Source organism: Patella vulgata, chromosome 5 (genome assembly GCF_932274485.2).
Source record: "Patella vulgata chromosome 5, xgPatVulg1.2, whole genome shotgun sequence".
In the NCBI taxonomy this organism is placed as follows: Eukaryota; Metazoa; Mollusca; class Gastropoda; family Patellidae; genus Patella; species Patella vulgata.
In genome coordinates this window covers 58,808,616-58,819,170 of record NC_065883.2, presented here as the reverse complement: position 1 = coordinate 58,819,170, position 10,555 = coordinate 58,808,616, and the positions used below count along the sequence as shown (strand labels likewise).

The window sequence follows — 10,555 nt, the reverse complement described above, 5'->3', positions numbered from 1 at the left end:
TCAGGGTTAGCTTTAATACCATCTTCAGAAATGATATGTCATAAATATTTTTACGAAGTCTGGAGAAATTCACATTTTGAAGGCTTTAATTTAAGATTGTGTTTCCTCAGCCGGAAAATTGAACTCCCAAAAGCCAAGGCTACCTGTAATGAAAGCGATTTTACATTTATCCTCTTCTGCCATTTCAATTTGACAATATTCACTTTTTAAATCTAACGATGAAAAATATTTTGATCCATTTAAAGAATCTACAAAATTTCGTCTATACGAGGAAGAGCATAAGAATCACGAACGGTTTCGAATTAAGTTTACTATAATCTACGCAGAATCGTAGAGAAGCATCTTTCTTGCATACAAGTACAACAGGAGAAGCAAATGGACTATTAGATGGGCGAATAACATTGGCTTTACTCGTGTCTTGGATGTGTTCTTTTACCTCTTGAAACATTGATGACGGGATCCTACGGTGACGTTGTTAAATAGGTGTGAGAGAGAGAGAGAAATGGGGTTTAACGTCCACTCGACACAAACTAGGTCATTTCGGGACTAACATATAGTTTAATTTTATTTACATAATTCGCTTGCGCGTAGGGGTCTTTAGCAGTGGGAGGAAATCGGGGGACCCGGAGAAAACGCACGAGGTTGGACAGGCGACCCTACTCCTTGCCACGTACAACCGGGGATTGTTTAAAAGGTGTTTCATCTGCCATAGCTTAATATTGCGTGTTCTTAAATGTGTACTGCCGCACCACTGTCAGACAAGCCGAAAATATCTTTGAACTCATGAAGAAGATCTTTAAGTTGATGTGTTTCACAAGGAGAACATTTAGAAAGAACAGAATCGAAATTAAATAAATCTTCAAAAGGTTTAGTAGTTGAATCATGTGGATTAGAAAATTGAGAATCATTGACGACATTTACTTGCTGAAGTTGCCAAGTATATATTACGAGAAATAGTAATAGGCTTATGCATTTCAGTAAAAAGGTTGAAAAAGTAATTGGCATTTGCATCAGTCAATTATTGCCGAATCTTTTATGTACTGAATTTGGTATCAGAAATAATTTTAATCAAAAATGCTACATCCCACATAAGGCCTATTTTGAACAATTACCACATAGCATCAGTCTGTGTGACCCTTTGAAGGTATTTGACATCTCAACCATGGAGCTTGAAGAATTAGCCAGAGACATTGGACATGAATTATCAGTTCAGACAGTTTCACATGTCACATGAACGTCGGCGAACTGTTACTTTCTTACCTTGCCTTCAGTGGTATGAAACTGGATAAAATCACACTGGATGAAGAAGAGATAGACAGAAGATGTTTGTCGTAAGTATGCGTTTTAAAGGAGCTAACTCGCTAACATTTGGGACCTAGAAATTCACAAAAGTGGGTCACAACGCATATAATACTGTAATATGAATGTATATAAACTGATTTACATTTAATGGTTTCCGTTTTTACTCCAATTTCAAATCAGTTATGTTCGGCGAAATAAGTCAGCAATCTCAATCGAGTGCAAATTTCTAGCGTCTAGTTATTCTAGTCTACATAACTCCATTTGATTTGGTGCAATGTGTCTAGCCTCGTCCCTCAATACAACTGGGTCTGAAGCGCATTATGGTACACGATTCGTGTACCAATGTTAAAAAAATTATTTTATCTTAAATATCGGATATCAGAAGCTCATCTTTTCCCGGTAAGTTTACATCATCAATGTTGATTTAAATTGACCAATAATTCGTGTTTTCGATGTCGAAGATTTTGGAGGATTTTGAGTTACGGACTTAGGTCCTTTAATAGTTATCCTTCACAGCTGCAAACTATTGATTTATGACAACCTCTGTTCTTTTTTTTTTGAGTCTTGAGTGTGCATGGTAGTGGAGTGGCTAATGCAATTATATATTATTTGTAGCTTGTGACAAAGGTGCAGTTCTCTGTATTTCATGCCAAGGTTGGTTTAAATCATGTAGTAACACAGATGATCTGTTGCATGGATTGTGGAGTACATTGTTCACTTCAAGTGATAAGTTAGTGCTTGTGGTCAAAGGGGGGGGGGGGGAATAATTTCGTGAGATATACCTTCATTGTTGGGGCATGGCCATAGATGACAATGTAATTAAATTTAAGTGTACCAATACCACTAGATAAGGAATGGTTTTCCTACTATACTATTCAAAAAAAGTAGGGGATATTTGATTTTGGGGGCATAATACTAAAATATGCAAATGACTACGAAAAAAGTCACTATAGAACCTAACAGAAGAAACATTTCCAGTTACATGTGACGCCCAAACGCACCAATAGCTACCGCATGGAATGCAGGTGATGCTTGGGATCATCATGGGGGTCCAACCCAAGATTTGCACGACCCTGACTTTGAATGTTACAGTCATTGTGACATTGAATTCCAGGGTGGAAACATCAGTTTAATTGTTTTAGTGACCCGAAAACAAATTTTGATATGCGTCGGCTTACCCAAAATGAAAGGTTACGTGCCCTTGGCATGCTACAGATCGGCACAACACAGGCGGTTGTGGCGCGGACGATGAATGTTTCTCAGTCTGTCATATGCAGGCTATGGTCCAGATACCGTGATCCACAATCTGTACAGGACAGACCACGCTCAGGTCGACCAAGGGCGACAACTCAAGCCCAGGATCGATTTATCCGTACCTTGGCCTTGAGAAATCGTGTCATCACAGCAAATCAGATCAGCGCTCGTCTTCAAACAGACACTGGTGTGAGAGTGAGTGGCCAGACGATTCAGAATCGACTGCATAGGGGTCACCTTCGCGCCCGACGTCCTCGCGTGATCCCTTGTTTGAGAGATCATCACATTCAGGCAAGACGTCGTTGGTGTAGGGATCGTCAACACTGGGATAATCGACGCTGGAGCAATGTGATGTTTTCAGATGAGTCAAGGTTCACTGTTGATTTTTTGGACAGACGTAGGAGGGTGTGGCGTCGTCGAAACGAGCGCTTCCAAGATGTTAACGTCATCAGACATGATCGATTTGGGGGTGGTTCTGTTATGGTGTGGGGAGGCATCACTGTTGCTGGAAGAACGGCTTTACATGTTGTTGCAGGGCGTGTTACAGGCCAGTGCTACCGGGACAACATCTTGGCAGTCCATGTTGTGCCGTTCGCACGACGTCATGGCCGCCGTTTCATCTTCCAGGATGACAACGCAAGATGTCACAGGGCCAGGATCGTTACAGGTTACCTCCAACAACAGAACATCACCACATTACCTTGGCCAGCACTGAGTCCCGACCTCTCCCCCATCGAGCATGTCTGGGACATACTTGGACAGAGGTTACGTCAACGTCAACAACGTCCTGCCAATGTCCAAGAACTTGCTGCTGCGTTGCAACAGGAATGGGACAATCTGGACCAAAATGACCTTAGACGTCTCATTAGGAGTATGCCACGTCGGATCAATGCTTGTTTGGCAAACAGAGGAGGATTTACCCGTTACTGACTTGGTTATGATGCTGTGGTAACTTTGCTGTTTGACCCCGGGTATCATTTTACCCTTATAATGGTCAGTTTGTGCCTTACTTAGTCTAACGATCATTTGGAATAAATCGATGAATGTGAACTTCATTTCATTTTGTCATTTGTTTCTTCGTCAGTTTCATTAGGTGACTTTAATAACACTTAAAAATCAAATATCCCCTACTTTTTTTGAATAGTATATAATATTACTTGAGAGAACACAATGTCTTTAGAATTAGGGGGGGGGGATGGCCGAATGGTTAGCATCTGTGCACTGTATCATAAGGCCGGTCATTGAGTCAACCGACGTGGTTTCGATTCCCCGGTTGTACGTGACAAGGAGTAGGGTCGCCTGTCCATCCTCGTGGGTTTTCTCCGGGTCCTCCGGTTTCCTCCCACTGCTAAAGACCCCTTTGCGCAAGCAAATTATTGAAATAAAAAAATTGAACCATATGTTAGTCCTAAAATGACCTAGTTTGTGTCAAGTGGATGTTAAACCCCATTTCTCTCTCTCTCTCTCTTTAGAATTAGTAGGACATGTGAGACATGTCCCTACCACCACATCTCCCCCAGAAAAATATTATGAGAGAACCCAATGTCTTGAGTATTAGTAGGACATGTGAGATTTGTCCCCACAACCACATCTCTCCCATTCATATGATGTAAAACCGAGGTCACATGTACAGTTTTGAGTGCAAGTAAAAGAACCTATGAAAGTTGGAATTCGAAATAGGAGTAGGCAGTAGTGCCGCTGCCCAGGCAAATTTTCTTCATAGAACACTACATGACGTATGCTCGTCTTCATTAGCCCAGTCGGCGCAAAACAGTTTGACTTTAAACCCCATTGCATTTCATATTTTTTTAATCATTATACTTATTTATGTGGATGTATTTACAGGAAAGAGATTATAACATTATGAATTTTTTTAGAATGGGGACGGTGAATCATGGTAAGTAAAATAAACTCTTGTCTAATAGTGTTGCATTGTAACATACATGTAGCTTGGACATATTCTGTCAAATGATTTTAGGCTGAAGTGGTTAGCAATCTTAATCAAGGGGATAGCTTTCTCCCCTGTCTTGTCAAGGGTTCAAATTTTGCTTGTGCCCCTCCACATAATTGCTAGAAAAAACTGGTTGGACACGGACAAAGTCCGATTGAATTTCAACTTCATGTCCTCATAGATCCCGTAAATATCTTTCCTACTAGTCATTGCTAATAGCAGGTTTTTTTTGTCAATTGTTCTCTATGAAATCATCCATATTTTGGATATGGTGTGTATAATTAGAATATCTATATAACATAATTGTCATATTATCTTTCCTTGTCGGTCAGTATTTGCAATAGCTTGGGCTCTATTAACAATAAAATAATACGCTCTTGTAACTGTAATGACATAGATGGAATAACATGTGTGCTGGCATGTTTTTCTTAGGCATAGAGGTGTATATAATATGGTGGTGGTCGAATGGTAGGGAATCACCCTTTCGACAAGATGTCACAAAATGTGCTTAGTCATTTGGGTGGTACAAAAAACAGAGGGCTGCCTGTTGTACACGTTGGTTTGCACGAAAAACAGTTGTGGAGGCAGGGGGATTTTTTACCTTAAATAGCATTTAGATCATCCATAAAACATATATAACCCCATTCCTTCAATCAGCTTTGGCTGTTCATGTGTTTCGATATTGCCTATTATTTTTGATACATATCGGTTATGTTTTAATTTAGATAATATAGCTAAGGACTGTCCATTATGGAATAGAAGTATAGCTTCAGCCCCTCAATTGTACTTTCTATTTAAAAAAAATAATGGACAGTCTGAGGCTATTATCCAACACTTCACTTCACACCCTGGACTACTGCCAGGTGGAGGACAAGGATTAGGTGCATATCAACTTAGACAACCAAATTGAAGTTGCTGTTTCCCAATGATGATGTAGTTTATAACCAGAGAATAGGGAATCTCATTATTAACAAATATTTTATATGAAATTATTTATTTATTCATTAAAGATTTAAAAGAATGATGTATGATGACATTATTAACAATGTGATGATAGATAAACTTCAATGAAAAATAGTTAAATGGAGTTATATACACTTTCTTTAGGTTTATTGATAGAGGGGAAAAGTGAAAATGGTATATATACAGTTATATATAATAATAATAAATGCAATCTATGACAAGGGATTTATAACATCTGTCAACCTGGTTGATAAATGAGAACAGGTCCCGTTTTCACAAAACATTACTAAAAAAATTTCACCTTATTTTAATTAGAATATAGCCCTTTATAATTATTTTTATTGTTTTAATGTATCAAATACATCAATAAGAAACTATGTGCAGATTTTTGTGTTTCTGGATCAAAGATATTTCTCATAAACAGCTGAGTAAATTCTTAATTTAAGTCTGAGAATGCTTTGTGAAACCGGGGCCAGATAGTATTTTCAGGATACAAAAATAAATAATATGTTTATTTCTTAAAAATGCAATGGTTATATGAAATCAAGGAAGATCAATAGTGTTAAAATGAATGCCCTAATTAAGATTTTATGTTTAACTGTTGCAATTACCATACCAATTTGTAAATTCATAATCTTTCTATGAATATATTGTTTTATAATAATGAGAATACTAAGAATATAAAGCTTATGGCACATTTTCTAACTTTACTAGATCAAGAATCCCTAAAACTTATAGAATAGTTTTGAAATTAAATCTACTGTTTTTGTCTATTATAATTCTTATCTGTAGGTGTCCACAAATAAAAATAATAAATACAAGTTACTCAAATACATTAACATCTTGAGCGCTATGGATCATCATCTATATCGATGTCCAATTCAAACGGTACCATAAAACACAAATCCCTCAATATAATTTTCAAATATATATAATATATTAGATAGATTTAATTATTAACACAGATATATAAAACCTGGTTTTCTTTATAATATACTTTTTCTATTAATTTACTTCACTGTCAATGAGTGTTTTTCCCTCAAATAATCAATAAATATCCAAAGAGCCATATTGTTGAATTATATGTCAATAGATTGATTGGTTATTAGGCATTGTGCAAATCAAATTATATCAACATTGGCTTTATAAATATAGCATTTCAAACAAAACCAGATTTTCATTTTACAAAACAACCTATCAAATATATCAAATAAAATGACATGCAATAGGAGTATTCCGACTTTTCTGAAACTTCAATCAAATTGACACTTTTACTTTTTTTTACACAATTAATGAGGTCAAGCGGAAACAAGTTATATAAAACAAAATATTTCTGGAATGCACTACAAATAAAGTGTACTGTAAATTTGACAGTTGTTTTAGCATGACTTATATAGAATTTTATTTTTCTTAACAGTGCCAGATTCCTAATGTTGCAAAACACTTTAATTGGTATTTTAGTTGGCTCCGAAAAGTGCACACCTGCTGCAATCTGATTAAAATAGCCTACAGATCTATATTTTGTGTCGTTGTTTTATACTTTTGATGGCCTCCACTACATCTGACCGGTTGTAGTGGCAGGTCGAGCCAGGGGTCATAGAAGCAAATTTTGACTCTATATGACGTCAATCATTCGATTAACCAATCAACATTGGTGTCCAAAAGTGGCTTTTGCTTTGTCTTGTTTTCTATGTATATGAATGAAAATTCACAGTTCTGCTTGTCACACGATAAGAACTCGACTCAACAGAACATTTAATTGACTAATGAAGGTTATTAAAAAAAACCTTCCAGATCCTGGTATATTGATGACAAGTAGAATAAAATTTTGAACTATCAAAAAAGAATCGAAGAGGGATCTGTGTCTTAATCAGATTAACCCTACTTGGTAGACTGGCCTATGGTTTATATACTTGTGAAACGATCAAGTAAAACCTCTTCACATATTACATGTGTTTATTGTTGAAACAGTTTATAATACTGATTAAGTATAGGTAATAACAAATCAAGCTGTAAATATTAATATACAGAGAGGAAACCGCCATTTTATCTAAATATCAACAGAATGGTACCCTTTTATTGTTAAATGTAGGTTTTAGATAGTGCAACTTTCAAAATTCATCAGTTATTAAAATAAAGGAGAATTTATATTTACCTGAGTATTGGAGCAAAGAAATGATTACAAATACCACACAAACACAAAATATTTTACAAAATTAAATAATTATAAATGTGAGCATTCTATAAGCAAAGAAAATTATACAGATTCATGACACAGTAACAATGAACCCAGCCATTGCAAAGGTAAACAAAGATAATGAACTATTTGGAATAAAACCTTTTTTTTTTGTATTTCAAATAACAATTAAAAACTTGTGTACTTAGTATTTAAGGACGGATCATAAAATTCAAATAAGTAATTACAGGAATTCATCACAACCACAAATTACAAAATTTGTCTTTTAATTTCTTCCCCTATCTTTGCTTTTCAGCTAGGATTCTATGTGTACTCAGTGTGTGATCATGCGAAAACAATTGGGAGTGTTTCCAAGCGCACATATTTTGTGAAGTGTGATGATTAGTGTCTTTTATGTAACATGTAGTAACTAATATCATGCAAGAGAAACCCCACCTTGTGACATAAACAGGAAGTGGTTTCCCTATTACAACAACATCCATTTCTGCCATGAACAGAACTTTTACAAAGACACACTAACCATTTTGATGGACACATATGAACATTATGCATGCATGACAGATGTACTATGTAGAAATAGAATCCTAGCTGGATTTCATATTTAACTGAAAAGATATTGATTCAAAAAACTGCCAAAATCAAACATTTGTCAAACTGCCTAAAACTCTACCTTTCAAAAGAAAAAAAAACAGATCTATGAAAACTTAGAAAATAAAATTGTATGGAGTTTTTCTATAACAAAGAGATTAATATTATGCACGTAATATGAGGTGTCTTTTTGTTCTCACTGCCATTATGACAGAACACACTTTACAGCAGTCTCATTGCACTATTGTATATAATATATGAAATGATAAAATACCATCAATTTATGAAATATTTGATCCTGCTTTAATAAGTCAAATCATTCACCATTAAATTAGTTTGTCTGTTTTTCACTGGTTGACCATTTCCAAAGTGGCAGACGACGGTGCCAGCACGTCATATCCATCTTCCAAAGTGTTAAACATACAATGTCTTGGCATCAAAGAATGTTTTATAACAACAGTTGCGGATATCGCAGTCACATTGGCACAAACACAATAATCCGTCCCTTTCAACTTAAACCTTGAATTTCTTCTAATACTGATATTAGATTGTCTAAACCATTTAAATAACCATCTTCATGGTTACCTTCAACCCACTCCGTCCTATGATCAATGCATTTACCATCAGGTATGGGTTCCGTTTTACCAAAGTCTATAATCCACACATTAGCGTTACCAGTGTTATCATGTACAAATAATAACGAACTACCTATAACCTGAAAAGTAAAGAAATATAATTGAATAAATGCTATAAAAATTATCATAGCTATACCAATTGTAATGAAATCTCATGTATGAAAATATGACAGATATGCATAAAGAAGCAAATAGTCACAGATGGCTGCTCAAATCTCTCAGCGACATTATATTATTGTCTATTTCGAAGCATTTCAGCAACTTTTGTGACAGTTGTCTGATTTTATTATAAAGCTATTTATTGTTCTTTGTATTATTGATTGTTAATAATTAATTCTGCTAATTGGTAGGATGCTAGTTAAATTACTACTTCTTGAAAGACTATTTACATTTATGGGCTATAGTCATATAGGCCATTCCAATAACAGACATGATAATACAGGGGAGTTGGCTACCGGTATGGCTTTTTTACGAGTGATTAAACTACCAATATAATTTTAATATACCATTTTATAATTGAAGACACATAATTTTGGAGGAATATTGTTGGTGTGCATTTGAAGCAGGTACAGGTCGGCACACTTTTTTCTATCATATTACGAAAACACATAATTTTGCAGGAATATTACTGACATAAATTTGAATACCGCACCTATGGTGCACCTATTTTTATTATGTACGAATTTGAATATTTTGTTGAAATGTTATTTTAAATACGGTCTGAATCCCTCTGCTTAAATAGGTTAAGACTAGTAATTATTTCCCCCTATTTCATGATGTTATAGACAATTTTTCCCTTAATTTATTTCTCCCCTTTTCCTGCATTTTTTGGTTGACTTGGAGAAAAGGGGATCAAATTTGCAATTTCACAGCAGTTTTGGGTAATACTGATGATATTACAGTGGCGGGATAGGGTGTGTAAAGTGTTTTTCTGTAGAGCAATCATTGTGTCAGAAGTGAGATTTTTGACATCAACATCAAATCCCTGTAGCAAAAAATCTAAACGGTCCACCTCCTCCCTACACAATTATGATGAGGAGATTGCCAAATGTGGACCCCTATGTGCATATAAAGTTTGGAACAAACGGAATGTCGAGCAAAAAGCTACAGTCTGAGATGTTACAGCCATTCAACATTGAAGTCAATGGGCAAATAATTGTTAGCCTGAGCCCAAATAACGATGAGAGTTATGCTACTTTATTTTCAGTCAAAAATGTCTGGCAAGAAAAATTTTGAAATGGCAACATACGCAATCGTTTGAAACTTATGTTATGACAATTTAGATTTTATAATACTGTCTACAGATTTCATTCTTTTTATCTGTTCATAATACTAATAAATCTGTAATCATTGTTTTATATAAATTGCTCCAGAACATTTTTTGAGATAATATTAAACCTCACCTCATGTCTCTTGAAAAACTCTGAAGATTCCTGTGTTATTCTGATTGCTCTGAGCCGCTGTATATATTTATTCTGAAAAAAAACAAAACATACCTTTTTATGCCTTTAACGAATAGTATTTAAGTAAAACCATCCCAGAATTATGTTAATCTAATATAATGTAGTTATAAAATTCATTCATTTTAGACTGCATTACCATATATTTTGTAAAGCAAATTACCTGTTTTTAGAAAAATATATATATTTATGGTAAATATAGTTA

The 10,555-nt window shown here is 35.2% G+C and overlaps 1 protein-coding gene across 5 annotated transcripts in view; it reads right to left on the bottom strand.

Annotated features, from left to right (window-relative positions):
- Positions 1-5,484: 5,484 nt before the first annotated feature.
- Positions 5,485-10,555, bottom strand: part of LOC126820745 (inositol-trisphosphate 3-kinase A) — a 44,797-nt gene continuing 39,726 nt past the window's right edge. For all 5 annotated transcript variants that reach the window (XM_050548851.2, XM_050548852.2, XM_050548853.2 and 2 more), the window contains 2 exons: positions 10,294-10,365; positions 5,485-8,970 (listed from right to left, as the gene is read on the bottom strand). In XM_050548851.2, the coding sequence (XP_050404808.2) occupies positions 8,764-8,970; positions 10,294-10,365 (279 nt within the window). In that variant the 3' untranslated portion in view covers positions 5,485-8,763. The remainder of the gene's footprint in view (positions 8,971-10,293; positions 10,366-10,555) is intronic.